General features: G+C 38.1%; 4 protein-coding genes across 4 annotated transcripts; all 4 read left to right on the top strand.

Moving 5' to 3' along the window:
* The first annotated feature begins 391 nt into the window (after nt 1-391).
* LOC141831573 (mitochondrial adenine nucleotide transporter ADNT1-like) lies at nt 392-7,788 on the top strand. The gene is made up of 8 exons (XM_074718962.1): nt 392-817; nt 1,809-1,857; nt 3,483-3,646; nt 3,920-3,957; nt 6,183-6,295; nt 6,401-6,514; nt 7,038-7,382; nt 7,508-7,788. Exons 1-8 carry the CDS (start codon nt 651-653, stop codon nt 7,589-7,591), a joined length of 1,074 nt encoding a protein of 357 aa, XP_074575063.1. The 5' UTR covers nt 392-650; the 3' UTR covers nt 7,592-7,788.
* Nucleotides 7,789-8,808: 1,020 nt separating this feature from the next.
* LOC141812805 (chlorophyll a-b binding protein 6, chloroplastic) lies at nt 8,809-10,003 on the top strand. Its single transcript, XM_074700781.1, has 4 exons — nt 8,809-9,040; nt 9,134-9,236; nt 9,319-9,607; nt 9,704-10,003. The coding sequence occupies exons 1-4, from the start codon at nt 8,850-8,852 to the stop codon at nt 9,853-9,855; spliced, it is 735 nt and encodes a 244-aa protein (XP_074556882.1). The 5' UTR covers nt 8,809-8,849; the 3' UTR covers nt 9,856-10,003.
* Nucleotides 10,004-12,455: 2,452 nt separating this feature from the next.
* Nucleotides 12,456-13,164, top strand: LOC141845137 (uncharacterized). The gene is made up of 2 exons (XM_074733189.1): nt 12,456-12,686; nt 12,831-13,164. Exons 1-2 carry the CDS (start codon nt 12,519-12,521, stop codon nt 12,876-12,878), a joined length of 216 nt encoding a protein of 71 aa, XP_074589290.1. The 5' UTR covers nt 12,456-12,518; the 3' UTR covers nt 12,879-13,164.
* A 2,102-nt stretch (nt 13,165-15,266) lies between these two features.
* On the top strand, nt 15,267-15,738 carry LOC141848181 (uncharacterized). Its single transcript, XM_074736278.1, has one exon. It carries the CDS (start codon nt 15,267-15,269, stop codon nt 15,645-15,647), a length of 381 nt encoding a protein of 126 aa, XP_074592379.1. The 3' UTR covers nt 15,648-15,738.
* The last annotated feature ends 1,246 nt before the right edge of the window (nt 15,739-16,984 follow it).

The following is a 16,984-nucleotide window of genomic DNA, read 5'->3' as shown; positions in this document are numbered from 1 at the left end:
TACATAAGAAGTAAAGGTAGACTACTTGTTTTATATATCAAATGATGTAATCCTCTAATTTATTCTTTTTTTTTATTTTTACAAATTTATCCTCATCCTCACCACTCATCCATCACCACTAATTAATTTTTTTAAAAGAAAAAGGGGGGAAATCCGCTTTTTGGATTTTTGGAATTGTGTTCTTGAAAGGACCATTTCCTCTATGCATTTGAGAGAGTTTTCTAGAAATTAGAGGAATTTATTAAATCATGAGGTGTCAATTTTCTTTAAATTAATTTAATGGAATTTTAAATTATCCAGATTATTAGGGTAGAATGGTAATTTGAATCAAATAATTAGGTTTTGTGTCTGTCTGCTGCATTCCCCCAACAACAAACGAGATGTTTAAATAGGAGGAAACAAGGGCTGAGGCGAATCGATCCCTTCGATCCCTTCTCGCTTCGCCCCCCTCCTTCAGGTAGACGAGCGCCGCCACCAAGCGCCCCGACGCCTTCCCGTATTCCCAGTCCCAGCTGCTGCTTCCCTCCGCCTTCATCGGCGTTTATCGAGATCGGAGTCGGCCGCAGCCTGACCTCGCTCTTTGAATCCGATTATACTCTCTCGTCTGCTCGCTGTCAGGTCGAGGTTCCCAGTTGGCCAGGGTACGTTCTATGGCATCGGAGGATGTGGTCGGAAAGAGCACGGGGGAGTCGGCGGTCAATACGATCGTAAACCTAGCGGAGGAGGCAAAGTACGCGAGGGAGGGCGTCAAGGCACCTGGCCACGCGATCCTTAGTATCTGCAAATCTCTCGTTGCAGGAGGTGTCGCCGGAGGAGTGTGAGTTGACTCATCTGCTGTCTCCTTTAGGTTATTTGTTGCAAAAGCTACGTTTTTTCCTTTACTAAAGGTCATTTCCAAGCATTATCTGCAGCATTGTTTCTGTGTGTATTTTTTTAAAGTTTCCCTTTGGTTTTGTTGCGATTAATGCTATTATAGTTTTTAGTTTTTTTTAATAATATTTTCACGTATAGATTAATTCTCGCATGCTGTCCCCGGTAAAAATAATTGGGATTATACTATAGCTTGAGTATCTGTTAGTAGTTTCTTTAAGGCTTGTTAGATCCCTAATCCTCATAGAGAAGTTGGAAGACAACCTTGAAGAACTAAGAATATATTATCGGTAAATGATTCTGTATACATCAAAAAGATAAAGAACTGTAATCAGTACAGCAGTAAATATTGCATGTTCTTTATGTGGGCTTTTCCCTCTTGTTTGTGAAAGCATGGCGTGTATGTGTTTCAGATTCCATGGATAGGGTGGTTTGAAAATTTAATTTTCCTTTCCAATCTCATCTAATCTTACATTTTCTCGTTTATGCATGACATAATTCCTGATTAAAACTAAACTTCTTTGTACGCTCCATTTAGCTTTAGAACCTGTGTCATAGTACCATTATTCACTGATATTCTTGTTCAAAGTAGGCATTCAAAGGAATTACAGCAAAGTGTTATGCAACAGAGTCAATGGTTACTTGTATTTTTCAGCTCTTCAAAAACATAAATCGCAAGGACTTTTCCATGCAGTACTCCATGAAGAATAGACCAAAAGTTCATGCTCTCAATACTTGACTTAATATAAGTAAACAGAACAATTCAATCTAACAAAGACTGAGCTTTATTGTTCCTCGCTAGTATAATTAGCTATGACTTGCAATTTTATTTTTTCAAGTTTTTTTCTTCAGTAGTTGTTTAAGTAGATTTGATGGTATGCTATTATTTATTCTACTTATGTAAAGACGAATTGGCATCTGATAGCAAAATTTTGCAGATCAAGGACTGCTGTTGCTCCACTGGAGAGGCTAAAAATCTTACTTCAGGTAAAGTTTCCTTTCCATCTGTCGTTTCTTGTTTTTTCTTTTATGGATGTTGAAAATAGCTTCTGATGAAGTCTCTGACTTCCTCTTTTTGTTGAGAACTTGTTTAAATATAGAAAATTGATTTTTTAATACATTTGATTATTTGGTACCCGAAAACTGAATCAATAATTTATGTTTTAACACATTACAGCAGCAAGTTAGAAGCATGGTGTATGAAGGACTGAGATTGAAAAAAGAAATAAATGATTCACCTTTTTTTTTTTTAAAATCGGACTCGAATGTATTGGAATGTAAATAATGCATGCCTCCTTGCATGTTTTTGCCTCTTTGCCAACTTGATCGTAATTCATAAAAGTACCATTTGACAACTTGATTGCAAATTAGAACCATTAAACTGCTTTTTGAATAATATAATCGGCATCTTGATAATATAGGCATTGTTGTGCAGTTGAGAATATAACGTCACCAAAACACACAGGAGTAACATGATATATTAGGAATGCTTGGCATAGTAAAACAGTATCTTAGTACCATTGTCATAAGTCCAGGCCACCACTAAATTATTGGTCCTATTATTATGTAAGTACTTAGAAGCAATATCTGGGGCACCACCAGCCTTTTCTTATTACTGAATCCAATGTACAGAGTTTCATGCTCTCCTTATTAGTCATCAGATGTGATTCAAATTAAGTATCACAACAAGAAGAACTTTGCTAGTTCTGATTGGTTTTGTGGAGTTTTATTTGTGTCAGATGCATTAGCAGTAAAAAAATCTGTACAGAATATTAGGGGACTCACAAGAGTTCCTATATGATAAAGAACTTGAACACTTAGGCATAATGCAAGCATGTTATAGCCATTACCGTATTCTACAGTGTTTGTGTAGCTGACATAGTGCGACCACATGTTGTAGTTGAGGATCTCACAATGCAAAGGGTACGAGGAAGGAGAAAAGGATACCAAATATACATGTAAAAAAAATAAAAAATAATGGACTATTTCCATTACCAAATACATCAAATTCTATTTTATTATAATTCTCAGTGTAATTTTCTGCTAATATAATAAATAGCTCTTGAATACACTTAATGAAACTCTCTAATACTCGAATGGATTATCAATAAGCAAGGCAATCAGATCAATGATTGATGAATCGATAATGATAAATAAAGAGTCTTGAATTTCTGGTTTTTACCAACTAGTCACCCAAGTAAATTACCTATGGTTGACATCCTTAATTTTACCATCAATTGATTGATCAAATTTAGTTGGATGTTGAATACTTTGATATGGGCTTTCAAAAATACCAACAAATTGATATCCATATCCCATATGATGGACATAGATAATCTACATAATTTAACAATCTTCTTAGAAACAGTCTGGCTATATGTGATACATTGTTTTTTTTTCTACAATTAAATGTTATTTTGTAAATCAATCTATAAAGAAAAACTATTCTAATTCATAATGTAAAATGGAATAATCTAATAATTAAATCTGGAGATATCCTAGAAATGAAAATGGTCTGGACCTGGGAACCAGGGTCTTTGTGTTTGTTAGCTGGCCACCTTTGGACTTTTGTGAACTAGTGTGTTTAACTGAATAAAGCTGACTGCATGCAGGTCCAAAATCCTCACAATATTCAGTATAATGGAACGATTCAAGGTCTCAAGTTCATATGGAGATCAGAGGGTTTCCGAGGACTATTTAAAGGCAATGGAACCAATTGTGCACGTATCGTCCCAAATTCTGCTGTTAAATTCTTTAGCTATGAACAAGCTTCAAGGTATTTATATATTTTTATCTCTCCCATATAATCAATACTTCAATGAGGAAAAGCATGATATTGTGCCATATGAAGATTCTAGATGACAAGTAGTTTGCCCCTTTTCCGTCAAGCTACTGTATATATATCAGCAAGGCTTATTATTATTGATGTTTTTGTTGTGTCTGGGAAGCTAGCTTTGTATTGGTGTTGATATTTTTGTGTTTTTTTTTCAAACAAAGCAGGGCTAATTGTTCTAATCCTGTACTTACACAAATTTTAATTCTGTTGCAGTGGAATTCTGTGGTTTTATCGGCAGCAGTCTGGCAATGGTATCATTCTCGTTCCTGTTGTGCCATTCTTTGTTTTTTTTCTCTCTCCAATTTCCTTCACTGCTAATATTTCTCATTTGAGAATACCACTTTAAGAAACAAACTGCTTTTGTTTGGATTCTCTGAGCTTGCATATTTCACCCATGTTAAGGTGTTCTCTTTGTTAGATTTAATTGAGTTACCCATACTCCCGAGTCTGAAAAGCTTAAACTTTGGAAAAGGGCAACTTATACTGTGTTATTCTAATCATGTGCAAGTTAGATTAGCAATTGAAAGGATTGCACATGAAACCAAGTAGAAGTGTGGTGAAAATCAAAGATGGAACACCAAGCCAAAAGGGTGAAATAAATTCCGTGAGATAAAATCTCTTGATTACTCTTGCACATATGCAAGATTTGATTGGTTAGGATAATGCCTCAAGTTGAAGCTCTTAGGTAAGGATTGCTTAAGATGACAACCTTATTTATACTTTTGGCCTTTTCTCTCTTCCTTCTCTATTTTATTTATACTTTCATCTTGAAAACTCTGACCAACTTGATTGTGTTTGGAAATTATAATATGTAGAATCACTAAAGCTATTTCTACGGAAAGAGAAATAGATATTTAGTTTGACAAGGACTTCTTGTTGACTTGCTATCATTTACTACGATTGGTAATAAAGAGAATGTTAATACAATTTGATAAAAGTATTTCACACCTACTCTAGGTCAATTATGTCTGTGAACTTCAAACACCAGTGGACAAATGTCTAACAAGAACTGCCTCTTTCCTTCAGTTAGGGTTGTACATCATTTATCTAGGATGGTATCCTATTATTGGAATCAAATAGTACTACTGTTTAATTTACTTAATAAGGGAATGCCACACACATACAGATGTAGACATCTATGTTTCCAGATCCAGATAATTGGTAGTATCTTTGAAGGAATAGATCTCAATATTCTATTTCACACTGTTATCCATGTTCTATCTCAGTTGTTTTCTCTCTTTTTTTTAATTAAATAATTGCACTTTTATTCAGTCTTAATCTTTTTCACTAAATGTGCTTTTAATTGCTACCTGTACTTCTATATGTAATAGAAGATTACAACGTGGTAATAGATGTGTATTTAAGGGTTGGTTGTGTTTGCTGAAGCTAACCAGATCAAGGAGGGAACAATATGGGCACCTATTCATGCATCTTTGTATCTTTGTAATTGGATAGTATGATTTCTATTGCATGGCAGCATTGTACCAAATTGGTTGTGTTTACCAAAGTCAACCTGGTTAAGGGGAACTGTATGGACATCCATCCATATATTCTTCTGTCTTGATGGTCGGTGACAATTTTTGAATGTGTCCCACAAGTTTCACTGCAATTTGCATTTCACTCACTTGTCCAGTTATTCTTCAGTAGTTAAATTTCAAGTTATCTTGAAATATTATTTAACTGCATACTTGCATTATTCCCTCAGTTGGTAGCCTATTCTTTAGGTTTTTAGGGCATGTTTAATTTTTCTCCCTTGAGAGTTAAGCGAACAGATGTTCATCTTTAAGTTCCTATTGTTATATACTAAACTACTGGACCATGCTTCTTGTCCATTTAAGCATAGAACTTTTGAAAGAACAAACAAGGTTCCAATTACAGTTACATGTAGAATTAGAAGCAGAACCTTCTTTATTGTGCTTAGGAGTGTTTAATCCTCTCAGCTGAAGTTAATTCATTCACCTTGCTCACAAAAAATCCAAAAGATTCTAATTTAGTATAGTATCTTTTTCCCCTAAGGCATTGTCTTTTGATGCTATTTTTCTGTTTGCGGGACAAATCCATTGACATATAAAACAGGACCAACTCTCTTTTAAAATCTTTTCCCTATTTCTTTGCCATGTTTTGGAACCAGTATAGGGGTTGCGTTATCCACACCTATGTCAGTTTTTTTTGTTCAACTGGGCAAAAATTGGCCTCAACCAGGTATTTTCTATTGTTTCAATTGGGTCTAATTGGCCTTTGTTTCCAAGATTATCTGATTGATTTGGCTGGTCGAGTCCGGTTTTTAAACACCACTAGTTGGAGTGGATATGTCTGGACGAAACAAAATCAAAAATAAAAGATGCTCTTGTCACAACCATGGGAAAAAAAAGAATATTTGAGTTTTCTATTCTTCTGTTGTAATATTATTATTCTTCGTTACAATAAAACATTAAATTATCTGTATGTTTCTTATAGTATGTTGCAATTCTTGCAGAAGATGCTCAGCTTACGCCTGTTTTGCGGCTTGGAGCGGGAGCTTGTGCTGGAATTATTGCCATGTCTGCTACTTATCCTATGGACATGGTTCGTGGCAGAATCACTGTGCAGGTGCTCTTTATCTTCAACTAGTAACTCTTCTTTATTAAGATTTGAAAATCAGCAATGAGTTTGATTGGTATTATTGCTCATCCTCTTGGCTTGTTAATTATGCAGACTGAAAAATCCCCTTACCAGTACCGAGGAATGTTTCATGCTTTAGGAACTGTGTATAGGCAAGAAGGTTTTCGAGCTCTTTACAAAGGCTGGCTTCCGTCAGTCATTGGAGTGGTATGTTTCTATTTACTATGCCACAAGTGATACAGAACATATTTATGCCACATAAGCTATAACAGATATACATGCTACACAATGGACATGTCTTTAGCAAAGTCATTCCAATAGTTTGGTTATTTTGAAGGAAAAAAACTTGATCATATTTTCCTTTAATCTGGTTATTCCATGCTTTGCTTCTTCTGGATGTTTGACTTTTGATTTAAATATTGCGAACAACTTAAATTACTCTTTTACTGTCCTCTCCTAATGTTATCTGAGAGCCTATTCCTTGAGTTTTCACAAAATGTCCAGATTTCACTTTTTTAAAATTTGACTGATCTCTGTTTGAAGAAATTCCCCTCCTGGTTCTAATATGGGAAAGGAACAATCCTGTACTCATTCCTAATTTAAACTGGGCCACTCCAATCGCATGTGCAAGAAGATGGCAAAAACCCCAGTCAAAAAACTTCATCCTTTTTAATACAGTGATAACATGTAAGTTTTTAAAATTTTCTTTTTCTATATTTTTGACTTGCAGGTTCCATACGTGGGTCTCAACTTTGCTGTCTATGAATCTCTGAAGGACTGGTTGCTCAAAACCAACCCATATGGTCTTGTCAAAGATTCTGAGTTGAGTGTCGTCACACGGCTTGCATGCGGAGCAGTAGCTGGAACTATTGGCCAGACTGTTGCCTACCCTCTTGATGTAATCAGGCGAAGAATGCAAATGGTGGGTTGGAAGGATGCTGCCTCTGTTGTCACAGGTCATGGGAAGAGCAAAGCTCCCTTGGAGTATAATGGAATGATCGATGCCTTCAGGAAGACTGTCCACAATGAAGGCTTCGGTGCATTATACAAGGGTCTTGTCCCCAATTCCGTGAAGGTTTGTGCTTCCCTGCTATATGCCATTAGCTTTCTCAGACTTGTTTATTTCAGCAAACAAAAAGTCATCTTGAAAACCAAATCCTTCTGCTTTTTCTAAGGTAGTGCTCCTCTTTTTTTTTCCAGGTGGTGCCTTCGATTGCGATTGCATTTGTGACATACGAGGTGGTGAAGGATGTTCTTGGAGTAGAAATGAGAATATCAGACTGATGTAGATCCAACTGCTATTTGAAGTAGGCTTGTTCCTTTTTTGTTGTTTTATGCATAGAATTATAAGATAGGGAAACGTTCCATCTTAATGGTATTCATCCCTAGTCGATACTGAAACATTCGACGCTTGTTTCTAAACTTGATCGCCTTGAAGAATAAAATTGTTGTTAGCGAAGTATGCGTGTTTCTCACGCAATTATTTCTATTTCATTAGTCTCTACATTTTAAAAATGGTATTTTACTTTTTTTTTATTTGAAAACAAACTATTTGAAAATTGAATGCTTGTTTCTGGTGCGTAACGTGATGGAGGCAGCACTGGAACTGGGTTTTCAAGAGCTATGATCAGTTAAACTTGACTAAAGAATTTAATTTACTGAATTTACTTAGCGTTGCTTTATATTTTTTAGCTCATAAAATGTAAAGAATTTATAATTTTTTAAAAGAAAACTTTATATTTGGTTCATAAAATTGTAAACAAAATAATCTAAAAAAAACTGTAATTTTAAATTTGCAACATGGATTTCTGGGGAGTGCACTTAAATTAAGTTGAATTGTTATTGAAGTTTAATAAAGTCTGACCTAAACTGAAATTTAAAACACTAACTTTTATACAAAAAACATGCACTTGAAGGTACATTAATGGATAACATACGATCAACAATTTGGATATAGTTAATTTTATCGTAAATAGCATCGACAGATTTTAATTATATATTAAAAAACATGCACAGTGTATTTTTTTCTGTTAGTTTTTTATCATTAAACCTTTTAGATAATCCATATTAGAAGATAAAGAAAATTAAGAACACTATTTTACGAGATGATTGAAACGAAGATAATAAAAGGGGAAGCAAATTTTATTTTATGCCCTATATTTATCTTATCTTAAAATAACTTATCCAATCATTAAACGCTTATTTTTTTTATTTAATTTTTTTATCTTCTTATAAAAGATCTTTGATTCTTTCAATCCTCCAAATCAAAAATTATTCAGGCTTGTAAACACACTGAAAATTAATATCTGTGACTATTTTGCTAAATAATTGAGGTCCAATTTCTTCTGCACCTCAAAGATGTCGGCTTTCGCCACCTCATAGATTGCGCATGATCCAGTGGCATCCACCCAAGCGGGTACCAACCAATCGCAACACGTTTTAGGATTCGCTTCCTTATCTTCTTCGCCCCCGTGATTTTTATAACTCTCCGTTTGCCACCAAAAGAAGCAGCAGCAGCAGCGATTCACAAGAGCAAGGAGAAATGGCGTCCACTGCCCTGCGGAGCTGCGCCGTGCTCTTCCCCAGCCTCCTCTCCTCTTCCAAGTCCAAGTTCGCCGCTGGCTCCCTCGCCCTCCCCTCCTCCCACGGTGCCTCCGTCGGCCGCTTCTCCATGTCCGCCGACTGGATGCCCGGCCAGCCACGGCCGCCCTACCTCGACGGCTCCGCCCCCGGGTGAGTCACTCCTACTTTCGTCGAACACCTCGCCGTCGAGTTCGCTCTCGCAATCACTACCAACTGACTCGCTTAATTTCTTCCCCAATCCAGCGACTTCGGGTTCGACCCACTCCGCCTCGGAGAGGTTCCGGAGAACCTGGAGCGGTACAAGGAGTCCGAGCTCATCCACTGCCGGTGGGCGATGGCCGCCGTGGTGATTAACTCAATCCAACCATTCTAATTCAATCCATTTTTTTTGGTTTTGATCTCTGAGTTATGGACCTTAATTAATTCAGCCGGGGATCTTGATTCCGGAGGCGCTGGGACTGGGCAACTGGGTGAAGGCCCAGGAGTGGGCGGCCATACCCGGAGGCCAGGCCACCTACCTTGGCAACCCGGTGCCGTGGGGCACCCTCCCGACCATCCTCGTCATCGAGTTCCTCGCGATCGCCTTCGTGGAGCACCAGCGCAGCATAGAGAAGGACCCGGAGAAGAAGAAGTACCCCGGCGGTGCCTTCGACCCCTTGGGTTACTCCAAGGACCCTGCCAAGTTCGAAGAGTACAAGGTCAAGGAGATCAAAAATGGTACAACACTATCACTTCTTCTTCTTCTTCCTCCTCTCGATCCTTAATTCGATAACAACTTGTACACAGACACATCATCTATTCCCCTTTTATCAGGTCGGCTCGCTCTGTTGGCATTCGTGGGAATTTGCGTCCAGCAATCTGCGTACCCGGGCACTGGACCTTTGGAGAACCTGGCCTCCCACTTGGCTGACCCATGGCACAACAACATCGGGGACATCGTGATCCCCAGATCCATCGTGCCATGAGTTAGCTAGAGGGGCTTGTAGCTTCCTCGCCACACCGTAAAGTTTCATGTCGAACATGCCTTTGCCCTGTTGGGTAGCTGTATTTAATCGGTGACACGATATTAGTTGCATGATCTTGTTTGATTTCTAATCCAAAAAATTTGGGCAAGTGAATCACTGATCTCAAAGTTACAAGTTTCCCATGGATAATAAGTACGTGAATACACTAGATAAGAACAGAAACTCTATTGAATGCTCTAAATATACTCACTCAAACTGCTGATCACATATATAGTTCGACAGAAGTTCTAAACTATCGTGAGTAGATTGAATATATGAATCTTGTTTTCAGTTATTTAACTTAAGTAATGTGATTTACCAAATGTTGGATTCAAGATGCCAATCAATCCTGCAGTAAATATTCTTTTGCAACGGAGCAATGACCTTTGTCGCTTAAAGTGTTTTTCCTATAAACTATTCGCGCATGCTGTATGATAATACCTCCAATAATTTTATAATTAGGATGAAATCTTCAATGACAAAACCTTAATGCAAGTTCGATACAAGTTCGATACAATCCTTCAGCCATGTGTGTTAACAGCAGCCACGCCTGCACCAACCACTAAGTGGCTTGTAGCATAGATGGTATGAGTTCAAATTACTTAATCATTTTGGTTAAAAGTCTCATGTTTTTCAGGCCACAGTCGAGCAAAACCAAAGATTAGATCATGTTCTATTTGATCACATTTCATGAAAGAGAGTGGTTATTGAGAGCAACAAATATCTATTAATTTAAAGATGTTTCAAGCTCAACGACAGCATATTTCATTCATGTAGTATTGAGAAAGATAAGAAAGCTTCAATAAGTCACATTTTGGCAGAAACAAACTAATTTAGATTTCCTTGACAGATTATCAAGGTGCGGAGCTTAATAAAATATCAAGTATATATGAGGGAATTCTTTAATCCAGAAAGATCAGATATTGAAAACAGCAGATATAATTTTTACAGTTTAAAGTGTTTTCGAACAAATACTCAAGTTGCATATTACGAATTTATTTGTCATATGCTAATCTGATTCTTTAATTTTACTTCCGCAGAACAAACTGAATCACTAACAAATAACAGACAGAATTAACTAACAGATATTCATAATATCAGTCTTACTTTATAGGACTTGAAGAAAGTTGAAATCAAAGTAACCAAAATGAAGGGAAGAATCCAGTCTTTTGCAAAAGTAGCATAATATTTTGATGTAGGGGGAGAAGTAATAAAATAAAACACTAGAAAAAGCAAAGAACACAAGCAACACACATGATATTTGAGTGTCTGGCTATGAAAAAACACTAGCAACCACTAAGGAGCATAAGAGTATTGTTACACTACAAATAGAGTTTATTTCATCAACATGCTTACAATTTGTTTCGTGAGGATACATGATCTCCATGATCAATCTGTTTTTGTTCAGCATTGACTAATTTTTCAGTCAAGCCCAAAATGTCAGCACGATCAATTTCACCATAAGCATGACAAAAAAAAAACATCATATGGTACAAATGGCAAACAAAGATCAAATTCAAAAATTGTGTGAGATGAATTTACCAGTAGTACAGTTGTAGCTTGGAAAATACGTTCTCAATTTTTAACCACAAGCATGATCAAAGATCAATAATTATTAACTGATTTGTAACAAAGCCCCTTTCTTGAAATTAAACAAATGCATTATCAGTATGACTAGAACTTGAGTGCAAAAGTGGCTGAGATAATGCAAACTGAAAAAAGACTAAAGAAGCACCCTTTGTAAGGATTTATATTCTTAACAAAAGGCAAAAAAAAAGTTCAAGCATTTAATCCTTTTGGAGGACGATCCAAATTGAGTTATAGTAATATCAACTTTTCTACAAGCACTATTCTGGATCCATCAATGACGGTTGACCATTCAAGAATATCAATCACATTAACAAAGGAAACTAGATCCACATCTCCAGATGGAGAAACACAAACAATTATGCATTACAACATCCAAGTGATCAGATGCAAGTGCAATATGGTTGAAAAATTAATAGCATTCGAAGTAATAGTCCTACGCAGGAAAGATAGCGAACATGAATTACTAGCACCGTCCGATCAAGGAGAGCGGCCGCGGAATCAACCCCTAAATCAAACCGGGCTGAGGAGCTGATAGATATGGGGTTTGGGCTCGGAGTTCATGCCGATGATGATTACGAGGGGAATGAAGCCGTAGTGGGCGATCACCTTCGCCTTCTTCATCGCCCAGGTGCTCCACTCCTTCACACACTTCTCGGCCGATCGCTCCTCCGTCCACTTGACCGCCTTCCCCTTGGCCTTGAGAGAGATCTTAGATGCCATGGATCGCGTCTTCTCCTTTTCCTCTCGATTCCGATTAGCAACCCTAGATATTCTTAGGCAAAGTCCATCGAAATCTACTGGTTTATAGCGCATTCAATTGTCGCTATGCGGACTTGGGCCAATGGCCCATGTAGGCCTACTCATGCAAAAATTGGGCTGAACCTAAATTGTTCACCGTTAACGGGCCGGATTCACGTAATGGTGTTGGATTATATAACAGTTGTTTCACTCGCGTATCAGATAGACGCCGGTAGAAGCGAAAGAGGGCGAAAGCGGAGAGGCGAGAGGGGAGAGGAGATCAGAGACGAGTCGAAATGGGGGGCGGCATGGAGGTGAACAAGAACAAGTTCATTGAAGACTGGAGAACGGCCAGGGAGAACCTCGAATACAGTTTTCGCTGGACGCGCCGCAACGTCGCCATCGTCGGCATCTTCGGCATCGCCGTCCCTATCCTCGTCTACAAGGGCATCGTCCGTGAATTTGTATGGCCTAGATTTAGATCCCTCAATTCCCGTATATTTCTATTTAGATATGACCTTGTTTCGCCTCGTTGATCTGCATCACTTGAAACCTCGGATTATCCGCATCGTCCCTAAATCTCTTCCTTGTTTTGGTTTTGATCGCAGCACATGCAAGACGAGGATTGGGGAAGACCCCCGAGGAAGTTCATCTGACAGAGTTCTTAGCGGTTGTGCGTTTTCCCTTTCTGCAATCACAATAATGGCAATGTCGTGAAATTGGCTGCTAGGGTTTTATATGATTTACAAACACGACGGCTTGATTCTCCTAGACTTCAGGTTTATTTTTATTTGTCTGGATTTGGACTCTGGTGAAGTCATGCTTTGCTTGTCGTCATAAAACTAGTTGTATGATATGCATCGGTTGACGGTTGCTACTTACAATGATTAAGATCTGTTTGTGCGTAAATCTCTCGAAGTAAAGTTTCTCTCTTTTTTTTCATGTTTATGGAATCTGTCTATTTGGCCTGTTGGTAGATGATAAGCTGTGACCATGAAATGCCTAATTAACTGTCGATCAATAATAGATAAATTGCTGTGTTTATTACGATCCATTCTCGGATTTAGGTATTCACTGCAAAATAATTTGCTCGATAGTTCCCTATAGGTGGAAAGGGGCATATTATTGATGTGAGATGGAACCAGGAAACAGGGCGGATTGTAGTCTGTTCTTGTACTAGATGTACCTACCTTGTTTCACACAAAATTCTCCTTTTGTGGTTACACTTTTTCTTCTCATAGACCTTGCAAACCTTCTGCTTGAATGGATAACAAAATGACTAGTGAACCATATGCCATCATATTAGTGAATTAATGATCATGAAGGTGTTCTCCGCAACCAGGGAACATCCATGATAAAGGTTGCCATTGCCCCTTGGAAAATGGTCCCTCTCATAATTTAGGCATATGAACTTGGTTATGATTATTTACTAATTAGTGTACATGTGAAAATATGAACTACACTGGAATCTAACCTTCTATAATATGGTACAGTGGTTGGTAATTTGAACATTTGGAGGAACCCATAGTTGTATTGAACTGATCTGTGAGGGTAGTGGAATATTGGATACTGTATTTCCACAAAGTTCATATATGAAGTCATTTTTTGGGAGGATTCAAAATTTCACCAACATATAATTCTTAAGCTTTCAACTCTTTGTATAAATGTTTTCCTGCCAATATTTTGTTATTTCCGTAAACACTTAGCTTTTCAAAAATAAAAAACATCCTCGTATACCTTAAATGCCTTTTTGCATGCCATCCAAAATTTTCAGATCTATTAATGTGTATACCATGCTTTGTTCTTTAGTTGGCCCATCAAGGTGAACAAAATCACCTACTTGTAGCAGTGAAACATCTTGTTTTAACATGTTCATGGAAATTTTAACACTTAAAATTCTGTGATGATAGCTCGATTCAAAAGGTCAGCTTGTTAATTCCATAAAAACCCTTGTCATAATGTTATATTTAGGCAATCCAGTACAGTTATGATCCCTAGCATTGAACATAGGGTTTAAGTTTGTTTATCAACAAAACAGAATACTTAAGCACAATGACTGAGCTTTTGTTTGAAAATAGAAGGTTAGTGATATGTTTACTTGTTGCAGCCAATGATTCTTTTGATAAGTATAAATGGTGAGTTGATATGTGTACTTGTTGCAGCCAATGTTCTTTTGATGAGTATAAATGGTGAGTGATATGTTTATTTACTTGTGGTCTGAAAAGGTTTAGATTCTTCAGCGTATTCACTCAGGTTTCTTACTTCAAGATACAATTTTCAGAATTGTTGGTCAAACTCTTGAAAAAAAAGCATTTATCCGTGTTCTTTAAGATGAAGATTACTCTGCAAAATTTCTTCGTGTGATTGCCATGAGCTCATGAGGAGCCCGTGGAGTAGACATGAACATGGAACTGGAGATGCCATTGCATCGAACTTGCACCCAAATCTCAAATCCTAAATCCATTACAAAATTGAAAGGTTTAACGGCAACATCAAGAATTCCTTTTAGCTTGCTTCTTGATAGACCCGGAGATTTATGGCTTCACACTAATTTATTTCTATCAAATATATCCGAGGAATTTGAGATTGGGTTGCTTTATATTTTATTTTTTAGGAAGTATTTTATACTTTGTTTTTTTTTTTAACTATAACTTTACGACTATGCCTTCGTAAGTTTTCTCCTTTTTAAATTATTGAATTTTCTTTCTGAAAAAGAGCAACATTAAATAAGTTTCCCTATTCTAGTTACTCCATTTCGCAAATTCTTAGCCTTATAATAGCTTCGAAGGAGCCAATCACCAAAACTTACCCAAACCCTAAATCCAATCGCCGAAACCCTCGCATTGAGTTTTACTGCCTTCTAAAAAAAATAGTAAATTTTAAAAAAAAATAATAAATCTTAATCAATTTCAAGCGCCGACGTAGTTGCCACAGTAGATCATTAACTTCCTCAAACCCCAAATTCCAAATTCGTCATATGACGTCACTGCCTCCCTCGCCCACCATAAATCCAGTCAACTGTCCCCCGCTCCGCTCTCTCATCCATGACCATGGAAGAAGACTTCAACGAAGCTGACGTTCTCTGGCCCGACACTGCCACCCGCGACGACGCCGGCCGCAACGAGTCTCCGCCACCCGCCAGGGCAAGGAGGACCCCGCCACCCCCGGGTCCGCGCGTAATGGTGTCGTCGTGCCCCGTCAACATCCCCGCTCCGCGCCGGAGATCTCCCAACCGCGGCCGTGCCTTTGACGACTGCGACGCCAACGCGGACGACGACGACGATTACCTTCCGCACGTGATGGTGGCGATGAAGGATGCGGCGACGTCGCTGACGACGCCGGGGTCCGTCAGGAGGGAGAAGGGGCGACGGCTTTGCCGTGTGAGGAACCTGGTGCTGCAGATGACCGGGTTCATCGAGAGATGACGGCGCGATACTGTCGTCCTCGTACTTTCCTTTTGTGTCAATAAGGCAGAATTTTTCATGACTTGGCTTTTTTTCACCCCTTTTTCATGATCTGCCGGAACTTTGAACATTTCATACTCTCTGTAAAGTAGAGCGGAGAACAAACTTTTAAATCGCCGTTCTCTTTTCATGTCGATGCAATTTCTTTATGGAAAACAGATCAAAATCGTCATTTCATTGTGAAAATGGGTTATGAATTTGGAGATTTATCCAGAAGCTTATCTTCTTCTTCTGCAAAAGCTTCTGCTTGTATTTAAGGGGGGTTTAATTGGAAACAATGGCTTTCTGTGGAAATGAATGATTAGCCGGTGCAACCATTGACTTCCTTCCACTTGTGGCCGGTTGAATGGGCCGGTTCAGTGAGAGGAATGGGAAATTGCCGTGGACCGGCCGGCTTAGTTTCAAAATCGAAAGGATTAGAAGAAAGAGGGAAAAACATTAGAAGTGGGGATTGGAGAAAAGGTATTTTGAATATTATTTTAAGAATTTCTTCTTATTGTTATCTTTTAAAGAAAATAAGAAAATAATTGTGGAACACAAACTGAAAGCTTCACTGGCTAAACCTATCTTGCAACGTATGTTTAACTCAAGCCGTACCTAGCTCGGCGTCACCTAATTGAGTAATGAAATAATTAATTATAATTTAATGTTGTCGTAATACTTTGGCATTTGGTGTCACAATTTGGGCACCAACTGGCAAGCATATAAATTAATTGATGAAGGTTCGAATGCATCCACTAAATTAACAATATATATACATATGTGTGTGTGTTTGTGTTTGGTTCATTATTAATTGCTATCATTTATATGTCGTCGAGATGGACATGCCATACTCGCCACCCCAGCAGCCTCACAAGGCTTGTAAGTTGTTCCTGAGGCCTGGGAATTGTTATAGATAAATTCAGTAGGTTTTAGTCACAATTATATTTAGCTGACAGCTATAACATGGACTGAAAGAGGCAGAACATGTATATAACCTTTTCTAGGAAATTTACTATGCATGTATTTACCAGCATTGATAGTCATTTTTTGATTCTCTCATGTCATTTCTTCTGTTTGTTAGCTTAAGTATTTAGTTAGTGGAGCGATAACTTCCAAGTCTTAATTTCTGAATATTTCTATTCATCTGTAGTCAGTGTAAATTCATGGCGAGAGGAATGAGAATTCCTTTGTTTACCGTCCGACCAAATGACCGTCGCGGGCGCCGTAGTTTCCCTGGGAATCCCCCGCCTGAAGCAACGATGGACTTCCTCTTCTCCTTCAACTCCGAAAACTCTGGACTCCTCGGATTCGCCACC

Source organism: Curcuma longa, chromosome 1, assembly GCF_044706935.1.
Source record: "Curcuma longa cultivar G26 ecotype Majalengka, Jawa Barat chromosome 1, ITB_CL_G26_1.1, whole genome shotgun sequence".
Classification (NCBI taxonomy): Eukaryota; Viridiplantae; Streptophyta; class Magnoliopsida; order Zingiberales; family Zingiberaceae; genus Curcuma; species Curcuma longa.
The sequence above is the reverse complement of the archived record's forward strand: the minus strand, read 5'-3'. Positions and strand labels throughout refer to the sequence as shown.

What these genes read in the sequence shown, in the direction of transcription:
- LOC141845137 (XM_074733189.1), top strand. Translation starts at nt 12,519, where the DNA reads ATGGGGGGCGGCATGGAGGTGAACAAGAACAAGTTCATTGAAGACTGG. An exon ending in AGGGCATCGTCCGTGAATTT is followed by an intron (nt 12,687 to 12,830) that starts GTATGGCCTAGA and finishes TTTTGATCGCAG; the next exon opens with CACATGCAAGACGAGGATTG.
- LOC141848181 (XM_074736278.1), top strand. Translation starts at nt 15,267, where the DNA reads ATGACCATGGAAGAAGACTTCAACGAAGCTGACGTTCTCTGGCCCGAC.
- LOC141812805 (XM_074700781.1), top strand. Translation starts at nt 8,850, where the DNA reads ATGGCGTCCACTGCCCTGCGGAGCTGCGCCGTGCTCTTCCCCAGCCTC. An exon ending in CTCGACGGCTCCGCCCCCGG is followed by an intron (nt 9,041 to 9,133) that starts GTGAGTCACTCC and finishes TCCCCAATCCAG; the next exon opens with CGACTTCGGGTTCGACCCAC. An exon ending in GGTCAAGGAGATCAAAAATG is followed by an intron (nt 9,608 to 9,703) that starts GTACAACACTAT and finishes CCCTTTTATCAG; the next exon opens with GTCGGCTCGCTCTGTTGGCA.
- LOC141831573 (XM_074718962.1), top strand. Translation starts at nt 651, where the DNA reads ATGGCATCGGAGGATGTGGTCGGAAAGAGCACGGGGGAGTCGGCGGTC. An exon ending in GGAGGTGTCGCCGGAGGAGT is followed by an intron (nt 818 to 1,808) that starts GTGAGTTGACTC and finishes AAAATTTTGCAG; the next exon opens with ATCAAGGACTGCTGTTGCTC. An exon ending in TTGTCCCCAATTCCGTGAAG is followed by an intron (nt 7,383 to 7,507) that starts GTTTGTGCTTCC and finishes TTTTTTTTCCAG; the next exon opens with GTGGTGCCTTCGATTGCGAT.